Source organism: Anas platyrhynchos, chromosome 1 (genome assembly GCF_047663525.1).
Source record: "Anas platyrhynchos isolate ZD024472 breed Pekin duck chromosome 1, IASCAAS_PekinDuck_T2T, whole genome shotgun sequence".
Lineage (NCBI taxonomy): Eukaryota > Metazoa > Chordata > Aves > Anseriformes > Anatidae > Anas > Anas platyrhynchos.
The window spans coordinates 74,722,129-74,738,720 of record NC_092587.1 but is presented as its reverse complement, the minus strand read 5'-3'; the positions used below and the strand labels follow the sequence as shown (position 1 = coordinate 74,738,720).

The window sequence follows — 16,592 nt, the reverse complement described above, 5'->3', positions numbered from 1 at the left end:
ACAAGTACATGTAATTGCTATGTGAAAACAGTACAAATCAAAAAATCAGAAACTGGGAATTAATAAAGTTAAACAATCTTAGCATTGTCCCTTTCTACACCTACATGAAGACATGCCCACATAAATCCTGTAAGAAAAACAGGGAGAAACTTCTGTTGTCTTGGATCTTGGTGCAGTGCTTTAATTGCAAGGGAATACCGTTAATGTTTCTTTCAACCTTCTGCTTCAATTCTTCTTTGATAGAAAGAGGAATAAGTCCTGGAGAGCAAATGTGACTAATCACTTAAATAAAGACACCAGTTATTAAAGTTCACCAAGTCTCCCTGCTAGTGGTTTGCAGAAACTTAGTACATGGGCTCACGTTTAAGATGAATAGCATTGTTATAAATGTAGTTTGATTTCAGTAGGGTTTCTGTCCTGCCAATTTTATGGCATTTGATTTGTATTTCTGATTGTCAAAAACATTTTGGCTTTATGATATCAGAAACCATTTTCTTTAGCTTAACTCTGTCCTCCAGAGTATTAGTGATCATAATTCTCCTTTCTTATTTAGTGTTGCAGAATAAAGAAAAAGTATTTACAAATTCCTACAAATTTAGAGCAAAAGATGGGACATTTGTTACTTTAAAGAGTCAGTGGTTTAGTTTCATGAATCCGTGGACCAAAGAACTGGAGTACATTGTATCAAACAACACTGTAGTATTGTAAGTAATTTGTTATATGAATTCCCTATGTTAATTTTTGTCTTATTTACATCTAGCACTGATAGTAGCAACTTGTTTAAGAAGCAGAACAAGACTAGAAAATATCAGCAGTGCACAAAGAGGTTGAGTAACCTGGGAAAACATTCTGCATTTACCAGTTGATTTTGATTTCAGGCTTAGGTCGTGGATTTAACTATGAAAAATGTGTTGTTTACTAGTAGAAAAATGGGAAAGAGTTTATTAAAGGAAGAGAGGAAAGATCTTTAAAGATAATAGATACGAAAAAATGGAAATGTGAAGTTACTTCTGCTTTTCTTCCTGAGTTTTGTAAGACTGCATGGTGGGCCTAATTTTAAGTGCTACCCTACCTGCCATGTGTCAGAATATGGAGAAGCATAATTGATAGATAGTAGAAATGCAAGGCAGGACAAGAAGATACTCTCCAAACTGATTGCAAAGGAAGAGCCTATGAGACAGTAAATGAGTTGTTGGAGTGTGTGATTAGTTTTTCTTTTGTTACTTTTTTGTTCACTGAATCATGCAATGGTGTTGTATTCGGATTGTTCGATAGATACTGAGGTTCTTTACCAATGATGGGGTTTTTGGGAGGGGGAGGACAGGGATTCTATTTCTGTTAGACCAAATTGTCAAGGGAGCCTTTTACCCATTTTGTAATTAGTTAATATCTTAAGTCAACATTGTCCACCTATTTTGCCCATGTCTTTTTTCCTCTAAAAGACAGTGAAGAGAAGTTAAAGCAGCATGTGCTGCCCAACAGACAAAGGCCACTTCTACCTGCCCTGGAGATCCAGGCATCCACAGCTGTCTGGAGGAGGAGAAAGTAGGCAGCAGCTGCAGGCAGACAGTAGCCACTGGCCTGTCCTTGTACCAGTTGTTTCTTCTTAACTGCTCTCCGACCTAGGAATAAAAAGGGCAGCCTTGTTCTCTTGGCATGGAACACAGACAAATAAATTGACTGTTCTTTTTTATTTGGGGAATAAGTGGAAATGAATATTTCTCTTAGTGCCTCATAACTATCAAACAGTACAAAGGTTGAACAATGAAACATGTAAGGAATATTGCATTTTATCACTATCTTGAGGATATTCGTTTTCCTGTGTAAAGTATTGATTGAAATCGAACACAAATACACTGTATCTTGCCATTGAAAATGTTGCTGATTTTTGTGTTTTCTTTTTTATTTAAATTTCAGAGGTCACAATGAGTCTGCTGAAGAACAGGTACCCTATGCTTCCCAGCCTACAGAAGGCAAGTGTCTCTTCTTGCAGTTATCATAGGTGTATCTTCTGATGGATCATTAATGTTTTAGGTTTATTGAATGCAGGATTTAAGGCTAAGCTGTTTTGCAAGGGAGAAGTTTTTTAAATATTTCTAGTGACAATTTCTAGCTACTTGCAGCATCCTAATTCATGTAATTTAGATTAATGTGATGAGAAGGGCTTGCAGCATCTCTTTTCCCTCTAGAAATTTCTACTATAGCTAGGTTTTTGCTGATAGAATATCATGTTTCTGTCACAACCTTTTCTTGTTTTGTTTTGTTTTTTTCTTTTCTCCAGTTTTCTGCAGAAATACAATTGCAATGACTTTACTTTCATAATAAAGGGGTAACAAATATTTTGTTAACAGTTCTGTGCTGTGCACATACTCTGGTCTCTGAGGTTTTCTTTTACCTTGCTAGATAGTTTTCTTTAACAGCATGTTTGTGAAAGTCCAACTTTTTCTCCTTACGCTTTTTGCTTTGACTGAGATGAGAAATGGTAATAATTAAAGCTAGTAACTTCATGACTGAAGTTCAGCAGTGTTGACATTTATATTATTCAGCTATCTTTATATTTCAAGTAAGACTTATCCACCAGGAGGTTAGTATTTTAAGGAATTTCACTTCTGAAAAAAGGGAACAAAAACTGCTTTAAAGTGAATTCTCGAGGTGATTGTTCCATGCTATGTAATAAAATGTCTATGAACTTAAGATTTTATTCTAATTTATTTTATTTTTTAACTGTAGATGCTGTTAAACAATCTTTAGTGAGTGTACCTGGAATGTCCTCTGGAACGGTTCTTGGTGCTGGCAGTATAGGAACCGAAATTGCAAATGAAATATTAGAATTGCAAAGGTAATAAGCACTTAACATCGTATGTTAGGATTTTAGTTAAAGATGGAGAAGAGGCATATGTGGTTATGTGGGGACTGTTCAAGTTTCATTTTTAATATATGTATTAAATTATTTTTTTTGTTCAGCAATGGTGTTATGAGGTACCAATTATAACCTAATATAGGTCTCATGCATGGCAGTACACATCACAAGCCTTGATAAATAGTTTGTTCTGGGCATGCAATTTCCTTTGTTAATGGAAGAATTATATAACTATGATTTCAAAAGTATTACTGTGATGCTTCTTCACTTGAGATTGAAATGGGTAGGTACTTCATTAGGGAATGGAAAATCAGTTGCCTGTGAGTAGCGTTTATATTTTTCTAATAGTGTAACTCTGCCAGCAGAGACTTCTTTGAAACAGTAACCAGTGGAGTGCTTTCATATCCTGTCTTGTCCCTTTTCTAATTGTCCTGCAGGTAGGCTAAAATGATAGTTCAGTAGCTCCCCAGTACCCAGCTGTAGATTTAAAAAAAACATAACTGCATCATTCCAAATGGGAATCCATCCTAGATTTATGCTGTTAAAGACTGACCCTTTTAAAATTAACTAGTTTTAGTAGATTTGTAGCATAGCCAGTGAATTACAAAGGAAGAAACGTAATTTTAATGTGAAAATGTACTTCTGTGTTTTTTGTATTGGGCATCCACAGTGGTGCCTGACTTGCTTATAGAGAGGTTATTACTCTATTTCAGTTTGCACCATATCAGATTTGTTGTTTAAGAACATTTTTAAAAAGCCTCTGAGGCTAATTCCAGGATTTGGGGATTCACAAGCACAGAAAAAGTCCGGTTTTGGTTACAACTCTTTTGGGAGTCAAGGTTTCCCCAGAAGCTCCAATCACTTTTGTTAAGATTAAACATAGCATAGGGTACTATCATCTCATTAGGACAGGACAAGTCATCTGACTGTTAGTTTTGGCTAATGAAGCGCTCTCTTAGACTTTAAATCTTTAACTTCCAGTTTCAAGTAAAGAAATGCAAACAAATTGTTTATGTCTACGGAGCAGTGTATTCCAAGGATCCTTGTAATTCTTTCTAGTGACACTTTTGCAACAGTACCTAAAGGACGATAGTGTAATACTAAATCGTCCAGTAAGAGATACACCAATTTTGGAAATAATAGTAGATGTGAAAGGAATAGTTTAATATGCCATAACATAGTCAGCTTCTGCTATTTCATTAGCAAATGTCTGACTCCTCAGCTCATCTGTGAGGATATTATGAGAGGCAATGTCAAAAAATTTACCAATATCAATGTAGCATCCACTACTAAATTCCTTGGTTCACCAAGCTAGTCACCTTATTGTGAAAGGTTATCAGATTGGTTAAGCATGATTTCCTCTTCATAAATCCATGCTGAATTAGAGAATTACAGGTTATCTCCTCATAACATGGCTGTCTTCTCAGCTGTCTCTTCATCAGAACACAGTAAAAACCATGGCCAGAGCCTAAGAATGATGAGTCATGGTGGTAGATGTTTTTTACTCTGTTTCCCGTATTTTAGAGTCACTTTCCAACAATGAAGTCATATCCCTTTATTAGAATAGTCAAATTGAACAGGGACTCATTCCTTTTGAATGAAAGGAAGAAAAGAAGAAATAATTCCGTAGTGATAGGAGGAAAGGACTGCTATTTTAAAAATAAAAATAAAAAAATCCACCTCCAGCATGTTGACAGGTTGCTGGGATTATCTGAAAAGAAGAGGAAAAGCACTGTCAACAAAAGCAACAAAATTGGGATGTTACACTTTGGTAATACCATTTTTAATGTTCTCTCATTAATACCACCTATAAATGGAAAGTGTTATTTTTATCAACTCTTCTGAAAGACCATAGCTGGTAGAAGTTCTCATCTCTGATGATCAACACCCAGGCATGAGACAAGAGCTTAACTTGATACCTCTTCTTGGAGCTTCAGCCAGGTCAGTGTTATGTTCTTGATTGAGATAACTTGACCTTTGCTGAAAGATACGTAGATCGTACATGTCATCAGCTTAAGAAAACCAGTTTATTAGGTGGATGAAAAATAAATTGCTGGATGAGGAACGAATGAATGCATTCCTGTGAGTTTTCTTTGAAGCTACCCCTTGAAAGCTTTGATATCTGTGTTTTTTAAGAACCACAAGCAATACTCTTCATAATACTACAGAAACACAATTTCAGGTGCAGTATCTTCCTAAGCAGCAGAGGAAAATTTTGTGAGCTTTTTATGAAGATCAAGCCAACTCACTACTCTTCTGTGACAGTTCTTAGAGTTCAGCAGGTCGTAAGAGAGCAAAATTTTCATCTTAGAAAATGGAGGAATCCATCATAACAGAAAGAATTGTGGAATTTGAAGAGTGTGATATTAAATTAATCTCCCCAGTTTGGAGGAGGTTACTTTAATAAGAGTTGATTGTGGTTTTTTTTTTTTTTTTTTTTTTTATGGATATTTAAATGGAATTCTGCTGTGGAGTTGAGGCACATATGAACAAGGCCTCTTTAGAGATGTTTCAGGGGAGTATTTATTACTGCACTTCCTTCCCAAGAAGAACAAATGTTCCTAGTCTCCTACAGACCTTACAGAAACTGAGTATATTTATCAAAAAGTTAAATATTAACACTGCCATAATTTTCTGTCATTCTGTTTGCCTATCATAAGCTTGAAGCTCTTGATGATGCACATCTCCCTATCTATCAAAGATTCATTTTGTAGATGTCTTGTTTCATCATGTAAGAAAAGTATGGCTTGACTCCTTAATGGAACAGCAGTTTAATGCAACAGGACATTTACCCCTCTTTGTCTGATTTATCAAAACATCTTTTAATCAAGATCTAGTCACAGTGATAGTCCAGACTTGCTTCTCGTTTGAAAAGTGCGACTGCTACAAGAAATTAAAACAAACTGTGTGAGTTCTAGGTTCAAATATCAACTTTTCAGGAAAATATTTTTGAAGGTACTGGCAGCAATGACCACATGCCTTACGAAGCTGTATCAGATAGTCTTATTTTTCAAGTCATTGATTGACCTTTGTTTTTCCCATTTACATGCACATCTTGAACACTGGTTAGAACAGGAAATAGTGTTATATTGCTTTCCTTGGGAACAATCATACTACTTCTCAACTAATAATCTCATTATCAATAATCTAATTAACCTCTAATTAATCTAATTAACCTCTGATTAATAATCCAATTAATCTCATTTATAATCTAATGAACTAATAACCAAACTATTAAATCTCATTGGGATCAGTGTTGACAAGCAGACTTGTCTTATTAACACATGACTTTAAGACTGGTGCAATCAGCAGAACTTTGGGTTTGTTGATCATGGGAAGGTCTACGTGACACCGGGGCTGCTGGCACCATGTAGGATGTGCCTCTCTCAGAGGTGGGAAAAGGATTTTTGCCCAGGAGTTAGCGGAGCTGATAGATAGGTCTTTAAACTGGAGTTGAAGGGGGAAAGGGATAAAACTAGGCCTGCCATTGATAAGCTAAAGCATGGCACACTAGAATCAGAGGGACTGAGTGCTAGTGAGGTCCTTCGGTCTGCTACACAAGGTGCTGCGTGCAGTGAGGAGTATTTGAAGTGCCACTACACAAACGCACACAGTATGAGGAATAAAATGGAGGAGATAGAAGTCTTGGCCTGTTCTCACAGCTACAACATCATCGACATAAGCGAAACCTGGTGGGATGAGTCCTGTGACAGGTGTGCTGCAATAGATGGTTACAGGCTCCTCAGGAGGGATAGGCAGGGCAGACAAGGTGGGGGGGTGGCAATGTATGTGAAGGAGGGGCTGGACTACGTGGAACTTGAAGTTGGCGATGGCAAAGTTGAGAGCATCTGCGTAAGGATTAAGGGATGAACAAATAAAGGGGATGTCGTTGTGGGAGTCTATTACAGACTACCTGGCCAGGATGACGCTGCTGATTAATTATTCTTTGAGGAACTAAGAGATACCTCAAGATCAGCTGCCATCATCCTTATGGGGATCTTCAACTTGCCAGGCGTCAACTGGGATTACCACACGGCCAACACAAGTAAGTTCAGGAGGTTCCTAAAGCACCTCGATGATAACTTCTTGGTGCAGGTGCTAAGGGAGCCCACTAGGAAAGGTGCGTTCCTAGATCTGTTGCTGGAGAACAGAGAGGGTCTTGTGGGGGACATGGTAATTGACGGCCATCTTAGTCATAGTGACCATGAAGTGGTTGAGTTTGAAATTTTTGGTGACAGAAGGAAAACTGCCACCAAAACTCCAGCCCTAGATATGGGGAGAGCAGACTTCAGGCTGCTCAGGGAACTAGTCAGCAAGGTCCCCTAGGAAACTGCTTTTGAAGGTGTTGACGTCCATCAGTGCTGCTCAGTCTTTAAGTACTGCCTCCTAAAAGCATAAGATCAGGCAATTCCAAACTATGGAAGTCAAGCAGGTGGGACAGAAGGCTGTCCTGGCTGATCAGAAGTCTTCTGCTGGAGCTTAGGCAGAAAAAGAAAGTGTATGACTGCTGGAAGCAGTGTCAGGCAACATAGAAGGAATACAGGGACACGGTTTGTGTTTGTAGGGAGAAAATTCATATGGACAAAGACCAATTAGAGTTGAAGCTGGCCAGGTCTGTGAGAGACGATAAAAAGAATTTTTTTAGATATGTGAACAGAAAAAGGAGAACCAAAGAAAACATAGGTCAGCTACTTGATGGGAAAGGTCACCTCACAGACAAGGACATAGGCAAAGCAGAGACATTTAATGCCTTCTTTGCCTCCGTCTTCAATGCTGGTGATGGACTTCAGGACCCCAGGTGCCCTGAGCTGGAGGACCGTGATGGTGGGAATGATAAACTCCCAACCAACCCTGAAGGTGTGCGGGATTTGCTGCTCCACCTGGATCTGTGCATATCCATGGGTCAATGGGATTCATCCCAGGGTGCTTAGAGAGCTGGTTGACATCATTGTGGGACCTCTCTCAATTGTTTTTCAACAGTCTTGGGAATCTGGAGAGGTCCCAATAGACTGGAAGCTGGCAAATGTTGTGCCAATTTTCAGGAAGGGCAAGAAAGAGAACCCTGGCAATTACAGGCCTGTCAGTCTCACATCATCACCTGGTAAAATTATGGAGAAGATTATCCTTGAAGTTATTGAAGTGCATCTAGGGGACAATGCAGTTGTTGGTCCCAGACAACATGGGTTCACAAGCTGTAGGTCCTGCTTTACTAACTCGATTTCCTTTTATGATAATGTTAGAAATGGCTAAAGCAAACAGGTTCATAAATTTGAGGAGTATTTTCTGAAGACTTGATAAATTGACTAGAATGAGGGGGAGACTGGGACACACTGCATCTGTGGTTCAAGAATTAAATTGCCAGTGCAGGGCCCAGAGGCAGACAGGACTGTTCTTTATGGACACGAATTGTTAAAACATTCCTAACAATAAGATCACCCATCTAGTCGATGAAGGGAAAACAGCTGATGTGATCTTTCTGGATTTCAGTAAAGCTTTTGACACGGTTTCCCATAGGATCCTACTGGACAAAATGTCCAGCATACAACTTAACAAAAACATCATATGATGGGTGAGCAAATGGCTGACAGGCAGGGTTCAAAGGGTTGTGGTATGTGGGGCTACTGCATCAGGCTGGCAGATGGTCACTAGTGGGGTCCCTCAAGGCTCCATTTTAGGGCCAGTCCTCTTCAATGTTTTTACAAACAATTTTAATGTAGGACTAGAAGGTGTTTTGAACAAATTTGCTGATGACACTAAACTTGGAGGAGTTGTTGGCTCTGTTGAGAGTGGAAAGGCCTTGCAGAGAGATCTGGAGACAGACTGGAGAGCTGGGTGATCACCAGCCACGTGAAGTTTAACAAGAGCAAGTGCCGGGTCCTGCACCTGGGACGGGGCAACCCTGGCTGTATGTACAGACTCAGTGACGAGACGCTGGAGAGCAGCCCCACAGAGGGAGATCTGGGGGTTGTGGTTGACAGCAAGTTGAATATGAGCCAGCAGTGTGCCCTGGCAGCCAGGGGGGCCAACTGTATCCTGGGGTGCATCAAGCACAGCATTGCTAGTCTGTTGAGGGAAGGGATTGTCCCGCTCTACTCTGCGCTGGTGCGGCCTCGCCTCGAGTACTGTGTGCAGTTCTGGGCACCATTGTACAAAAATGATGTAAAACTGTTGCAGAGTGTCCAGAGGAGGGCTATGAAGATGGTGAAGGACCTAGAGGGGAAGATGTGTGAGGAGTGGCTGAGGTCACTTGGCCTGTTCAGCCTGGAAAAAAAGGAGGCTGAGGGGAGACCTCATTGTGGTCTACAGCTTCCTCAGGAGGGGAAGTGGAGGGGCAGGCATCAACCTATTCTCTTTAGTGACCAGCGATAGGACCTGCGGGAATGGTGTCAAACTGTGGTGAGGAGGCTCAGGCTGGATATCAGGAGGAGGTCGTTCACTGGAACAGGCTCCCCAGGGAAGCAGTCACGGCACCAAGCCTGTCAGAGTTTAAGAAGCGATTGGACTGTGCACTTAATCACATGGTCTGAATTTTTGGGTAGACCTGTGTGGTGCCAGGAGTTGGACTTGATGATCCTTGGTCCCTCCCAACTCGGGATATTCTATGATTCTGTAATAGACAGAATGCAAGAATATTCTGAGAGCAAAAATGTTTTGCTTGCCAGCTCAATCAACCGCAGCACTTGGAACCCTTGTAATCTCAAGCAGGCATGTCTATTTCAGTGATCTTAGTTGTCCATGGACACTGGAAATTGCAAATAAACCTATGCTGAACAGTTATGAAAAGAAGCCAGCTGTGGAAAGGAGCAGTTGCACTGTGTGACTGGGATCTTTGGCACTGCATTTATTCTGCAGTCCTGTATCTTGGAGTGGGACTGGGAGGAACTAGTTTTTAAAGTCTGTAAGAGGAAAATGCATTCACATGTACTTTGGTTGTTGAAGGGTCATCAGTAAGTACTGAGTGTTTCTGTAGATGTCTGAACGTCATTGCTTGCAGCCAGATGTAGTTCAATTTTCCAAAATAGTTGCAGAAAAATAGTGCTGTATTTTATTTCCAGCTGGAGAGTAGAACTGTATGCTATTTCTTCATTTTCTCTTATATGAATTCAGGTTACTATCTCCCACATGCTGAGGCAGTCAAAATTAGACAAAAGAGTGGCCAACAAAAGTTGACACCAGCACTTTTTCATCAAATACTTCTGTGGTTACAGGCAGAATCCAATAGAATGACTGTGTTTAATACCTGAATTTCCTCTCATTTTTTAATATCAGTAAGACAGATGGCTCTCAAGCTGTGCATCAGGCATCACTAGACTTTAACAAAAAATTCAGGGCTATGTCCACACTTCTACTAATGAGCGTTTCTCAATCAGTTTAACGAGTGAGGAATGATCATTTCAGTTACAGCAGTACTAAAATCTATTCAGTCTGGAATTTGTCCCTTTTAGAGATGATAGCACTGCTTACCAAACTGTACATCGAAGTGTAAGGAACTAATAAATGTTCTGTGCAAGTAGCTAGACTTACTTAAGATAGGTTGTTGATTCATCCATATCCTGTCTTTCCTGCTGTACCACATTTTGGATCTGAGGAAGTGGTGGAAACTGAAGTATCCAGAGTGCTCCACTTCTATAGACTTGTCCTTCGCAAGTCAGGAAGAGTGTGTGGGGGGAAATGTGAGCAAGCTATCCAAAGGGCCCTGGTATGACATTTTCATTGTTAGTTTCATATCCAGCATGTTTGGTGAGGGAGGATGAGCAGGATCTCAAAGAATTTTGGTAACAAACTAAGTGTTCTTTTTGGTTGGAGTTTAATGAAAATAGGGAAAGACAGGTATCTACAATAATAGTAGAGGGAGTATTAAGTGTATTGTTAGTTTAGCAGAACTTCCTCATGTTGTACATATTACGTATGTATTTCAAATGCGTCTATTTGTACCAGTGTGCCTAATTCTGAAACATTTGACTCTCTGCTTTGTCACTGCTGCTGATTGAAGAGAAAAATGAGTGTGCTCAAGTAATAATGACCTATGGACTTTACTTATCTCTTCTGTTCTTTGCATTATCGATAGAAGAGCAAGAGCACTTAGAATCTTCAGGAGAATTTAAGCCAACTTTATCTCAGATTAGCTGGCTCGGACTTCATCACTGGGGAGATCTGCTGGGTTCTGCAACAGGCTGTTTTTCATGATCAATGTGACTTGGTAAATCAATTATACATATAAAATTTTAGGTTGGATTCTTCACCATCTGGGGAGTTAAGTCCATCACATCTCTTGAGAAGGTCACCTTCTCCAGCTTTAACTGTAAACTGCAGCAATGTGAGTATATCACTGCCTGTAAAAATAAATAAATAAATAAAATAACAGTTCTTGCTTTCTCTCAAACATTTTTTCCTCTACTTTATATATTTTGCTGGTATGTTTGCAGTAGGGTGACTTCTATCTCTATTGTTGCTAGCCTAGTTTTCACAAGTGCAAAAGGTAATTTAAAACTACTTAGATCTTTGTCGTGATTGTAGCAAGATGCAAAATAATAATAGAAGAGATGCAATTTCCTAATTCCTATAGTTTAATGCATCTCTAACATGGGAGGTATGAGGATTTTTATCATTTAGCAAGAATGTGTTGATATTAACTATTATAGATGATGTGAATGGGAATTTGTAGTTTATGGTACTATATGTGGAGAACATGTACCAGTACATTTTGTTGTGCTGGGTTTATTTGCTTAATATTGAAGTAGACACTTAATAGTGCAGATGTCATCACAGTGAAATAGTCTTGACAGATGTGTAAGTATCACCTTTTATTTAAGCAAAGTCCAGTGCTATGTGAACTTTAAAAAAATAATAATAAAACACAGTAGATCTTCTTTGATACACATTTTTCATTAACTCTTATCTAGTTCTTAATGCTTTTATGGAAATTTATAACATTCCAGTAATGTAATAATTGTGACTAAATTTAGAATTTAATTCTGTCCTTCTACTATTTCTGATCTTTTAGGTGCCAGATAAGGAGTTGACTCAGTTATGTCCTTCAGAAGTAGAAGTTCTACAGACTTCAGAACAAAATCAGGGTGCTATTCCATTTCCGAGTAATGAACCTCTCCTCAGTAAGATTTATTTCTCTTTGGGTATTTGGGAACTGCAGGGAAAGACATTTATAATAAAATACGTATTTTTTGAGTGCACCAGTATACAACCATGTATAAATTACAAAGTTTCAAGAGTCAGTGTTTGTCTTAAGATGAGTGAACTCTTAAAAGAGATGTGTTGTCACTGGAAGATGAACAGCAAAATCAGTTGTTCATTCTCATGACAGAAATAACATCCAGCAATACAAGTTTACCATTATGTTCTTGCATTCCACCATTTTAATTAGGTACTTAAAGTTTTTTTTCTGCAGAAGAAAGAGATGGGTAAGAATAAGTATGGTAGCGCAATGTAAAGGATTTGGTTGTAACTTGTGAACTACTGTCCTTATTGTACTTCGTGTCTTTCTTAACTACAAACTGTGAAGAGCTACATAAAAACAGCTGACAAAAATGTTTTAGAACTTTTTCTTCCCCTCCTTCAAGAATGCAGTAAGCCAGAAGTTTGGACATAGGATTCCTTGGCTCTGGAAGAGGAGAATGCCATGGTATTAATTTTAACATTAAAGGCAAAGTGCTGTTAAAGTCATGTTTATGCTTATCCTGTACCTCAGCTCTTAGAAATTTTTCCACCTCCCTCTTTTATGATAAGTTATTAGAGCTTAATTTATAACCTATAGCTGTCTTCCAGTTGAGCTATGATCCTCAGAAAAGAATTTGTAAAAGCTTTTTTTTTCAAGATATGCAAGGAAACATTTTTCACTGATACTTGAGCTAAAACTTCACTGCATGGATACAAGGTTTCTTAGCTAGCAGTTGACTGTCTGCAGATAGGCCTTATTTCTATCGTCTCTACTTTTTTATTTTTTAACATTTGCGTGTAAATCTTTGCCTCATCTTTGAAAAAAAAGTGTTGTTTAAAAACAAATCTGTTTTGAAAGTTACCATATTATTCATGCTTTGTACTGCATACATAAATATTTTAATAATTTTATAGGTGGTAATTCTCAGCTGGACTTCACAATATGTGAAAATGATGACACTGCTATGACTGCTCTTATGAATTACTTGGAGGCTGATGGAGGACTTGGAGATCCAGCTGAACTCAGTGATATACAATGGGCTCTCTAGTTTTGCTTTTTTTGAAATAAGGAGGAATTTTAAGTCCTTAATGCACAACAACCATACATCCTCAGTACTGTATTATGACTTTTTTATTGTTGCATTTGAATTCATACATACTATCAATATATTTTTAAAGACTGAAGCCTTGTTCACAGACAGTTTCTGCTGCAACGATGGAAAAATGCAGTATTTTTTTTATGATGGGGAACCTTGACGTTTTAATACCGAAGTATCTGTAACTGGAATGCTTAAAACACAGCTATATTTTTTCTAAGAAGCTTTAACCAAAAGGTACTGTACAATGTACAGAATATTTTTTCTTAAATTTAACACTTTTATTTATTTTTTGTTTCAAATGAGAGAATATTGGTTATCTGTGTTACTTTCTCTAGAACCTAGTCTACTTACAGAATCTAAAAATATTTATAACTATTAAATTTCATTAAAATGATAATATGCACACACTACAGTTGTAAAATAAGGTTTTGTAATTCTTAAGTGATGCAGTTTGTGATTCCTTGCTCTTTCAGAAGTGCAGTTTTTGTAGTCAAAAGTGAAAATGCAGCATACAATTCTGCGAGCAAGGATTAGACCATCATACCAATTGGAAGAAAAAGTTGTGAGGAAAAATAATTTCAATCATCTGCCAGTACACAAACATGAGAAGAGTATGAGAAAAGAGAAACAAAATCTTTGCTACATTGTATTATTCATAAAGTATTACTAGAGGGGCAATGCATGGAACCTAAGAAAAGTAATGCTGTAACTGTAATAAAGCACTTTAGTCTCATCACTAATTATTTGCTAACTAGAGAATTTTGACCAGATTGTCTTAGTTCCAGAATGAGGATAGATAGCATTGTCTATTAGTGGAAAATGTTAAAATTCTGTAGAATCTTTTATAGTATCTATGTTTTGGAGAGATAGGTGATTTCATATTTCTTGACTTTTTAAAATACTTGTGTAATACAGTGCTGTCTATAAGTAAATGCTATATAGAATGATCTTCTGAGGAACAGCTTTTCCAAGACCTGTATACCAGTTACAGCAGATTACTCAAGAACATGGCGTTAAATGGGTTGCTTTAAAGCCATATAGCATTAATATATAAAGTGTATCTTTTTCTTTCTGATATTAAAGGTATAGATAAATGTGTGTGTCAGTTATATATCATAAAAGCATACTTTTTTTTTTTTTAATTAATTCACGTAATGAAAGGAAAGCCTTCAAAGATGTTTGATATGTGTGCATCTTTGTTTAATACAAACATTAAAACTTGACCACAGGTACTGCTGTAAGCACTCTTACATTTGTTTGAACTGTAAAGATGAGCAATAGGCAGCCCTTTTCAGATTTTACAAAGGCTGAAGTGTGAACAAAAGATAACTTCTCTAAGTAGCCGCCAGATGTCATGCTTCTATTGTTGGATGACTACCCTTTCATGAATGAATACAAAATTTTGTTGTACATTGACTTGCTATGCTTTGATGGAGCAGCTTTATATCTTATAGATATGGATTGTTTCAGAAATGATGAATTTTTGGTGACATCTTGTACAAGTTTTCTAGAATGGCTTGTTGGATTTATTTTTTTTCTGTCTTTAGATATTTTGCACTGAACTTGCATGTCATTTCCTGCATTCACAGTTTTTTAAAGACATGGGGCCAAAATTACCTGTTGTTTAGCTTTATTGGAATAAACTGTTCTGTTTCTTCACAGAAAATGAGTTTGGGACTATATCATAAAGCAAAGTGAGAAGAATAAACAAACATTTTCTAAAAATCGATCGAATTGTACAACTGTAAAATAAGAATTGCAATTTTTGCCATTATGAAATGTATTTTTCATTTTCTATGTTTTTGACCATTAAGGTAAAAATCAATTATAAATAAAATAAGAAGTACTGTGGCTAGCACAGAGAAATAAGTAAATACATGACTTAATATTGCACAGACTCTTTACAACATGGTTTGTTTTTTATTCTGGATTAGTTTGAAAATGGTGTAGATGTTGTTATTGAAGGAGCATAATAATTATTTAACAAGATCTATATAACCTTCTAGAATTAAACCACTGGTTTGCATTCTTACTACATTTTCCTAAAAATATTAATAATAATAATAAAAAAATGTAACAGTCATTTGCAGTCAGTGATCAATATTGTATGTCTCAATTAATTTTTAGATTTTCTCTTTAATGTTTGCAAAATTTTCTGGTTTAAAGAAGTCCTAGAACAAAAAGTGTCATTTGTAAATATTTATGACGAATAAAGAGGTGAAATTTTTATGTACTTTTGAATATAGTTGAGGTAGTTGTACTTATTTCTCTTTGTACAACAATATAATTCTAGTAAGATAAGGACAGATTTTTTTTGACTTGGAACAGGTTATTGGAGGATGTGATGAAATCAGGTTAATAAAATGTTATTTTTATGCACAGCTGTTAGTCTGCACACAATTCTATCTGTTCATTGAATTTAAATATAAAGTACTTATGCTTTAAGATCCCAGGCTCATTCTCTAAATACTTAAATGGGGAGTTTGAACTAACGTGGGTTCTGGTAGCTCAAGTCCCTAGTGAGGCTCACTATTTTCATTTATTTGCAAGCACAATAGGCTGAAGTTGGTCATTCCACTGGTTGGTGACTGTAGTGTGTTCCTATTTGTGATCCAAGCTGAAATGAAGATTATACTAATGTGGAAATGATGCTGCTTTTCCTCAAAGCCCGACTTCTGGCCTCTTTCACTTAGTCTTTTGCTTCTTTTTGTTAGGCTGACATACACCATGTAAGTTCACAAAATGTCCTGGAATTCCAGGAAGTAATTATCAGCTGGAAAGTGATGTGCCACTTGGGATTTCTCTGAAGATAACCATTTTATTTCCCACACAATATGAGAATATTTTTATTCTGCACAAATATGGAGGTCACAGATGTAGTTGGGGTATGGGTTCTTGCAGGTTAGAAGCTGTTTCAGAACAGCACAATCAGAGGATCTAGAAAAAGGTAAGCGGAGTGGTGAATGAGCTGCTGAAAGACAGCTTGTGCTGCTGTAACATGTTCTGTGTGTACCTCATTTCTAAAAGATTGGTCTGAATAGCTCCCTGTACTGTGGCAGATGGCTGTCATCATTGAATTTTCTGTATTCTTTATAGCTTAATTGCTTTCAGAAAGTTCATATCTTCCTTGTGAGGAACAGAGGCATGTCAAAAATGTTCACATCTCTTGGAAGTAGCAAAGAGCAGTTTTACTGATGCTGCTCCTTTCTCTACAGCTCTTCTTATATGAGGTCCTGGGAAGCTGCTGCCAAACTATACCAGCCTGCTATATATTTTTGTTTTTGTTTTTAATTTAATTATTTTATTTTATTTTATTTTGTAATTTAAGGGCCCTGTGAGCTGTGTATGTTATGTGTCAGCTTCTGTGAAGTGTTTTTACTTTGTTAAATGGGAGAGAAATGGGAGTGAAAGGGGAATGAATCAGAATGTCTGATTAATTGAAGGATAAGTTCATATGA

General features: G+C 37.4%; 1 protein-coding gene across 14 annotated transcripts in view; it reads left to right on the top strand.

Annotated features, from left to right (window-relative positions):
• Nucleotides 1-16,592, top strand: part of BMAL2 (basic helix-loop-helix ARNT like 2) — a 56,565-nt gene that overhangs the window by 24,314 nt on the left and 15,659 nt on the right. For 7 of the 14 annotated variants that reach the window (XM_072041930.1, XM_038173518.2, XM_072041935.1 and 4 more), the window contains 6 exons: nt 554-704; nt 1,918-1,973; nt 2,731-2,839; nt 11,090-11,177; nt 11,865-11,973; nt 12,950-15,217. In XM_072041930.1, the coding sequence (XP_071898031.1) occupies nt 554-704; nt 1,918-1,973; nt 2,731-2,839; nt 11,090-11,177; nt 11,865-11,973; nt 12,950-13,083 (647 nt within the window). In that variant the 3' untranslated portion in view covers nt 13,084-15,217. Of the gene's footprint in view, nt 1-553; nt 705-1,917; nt 1,974-2,730; nt 2,840-10,928; nt 11,178-11,864; nt 11,974-12,438; nt 12,501-12,949; nt 15,218-16,592 lie in introns of those variants that run through there. The other 7 variants (XR_011811085.1, XR_011811086.1, XR_011811083.1 and 4 more) reach the window with 4 other exon arrangements.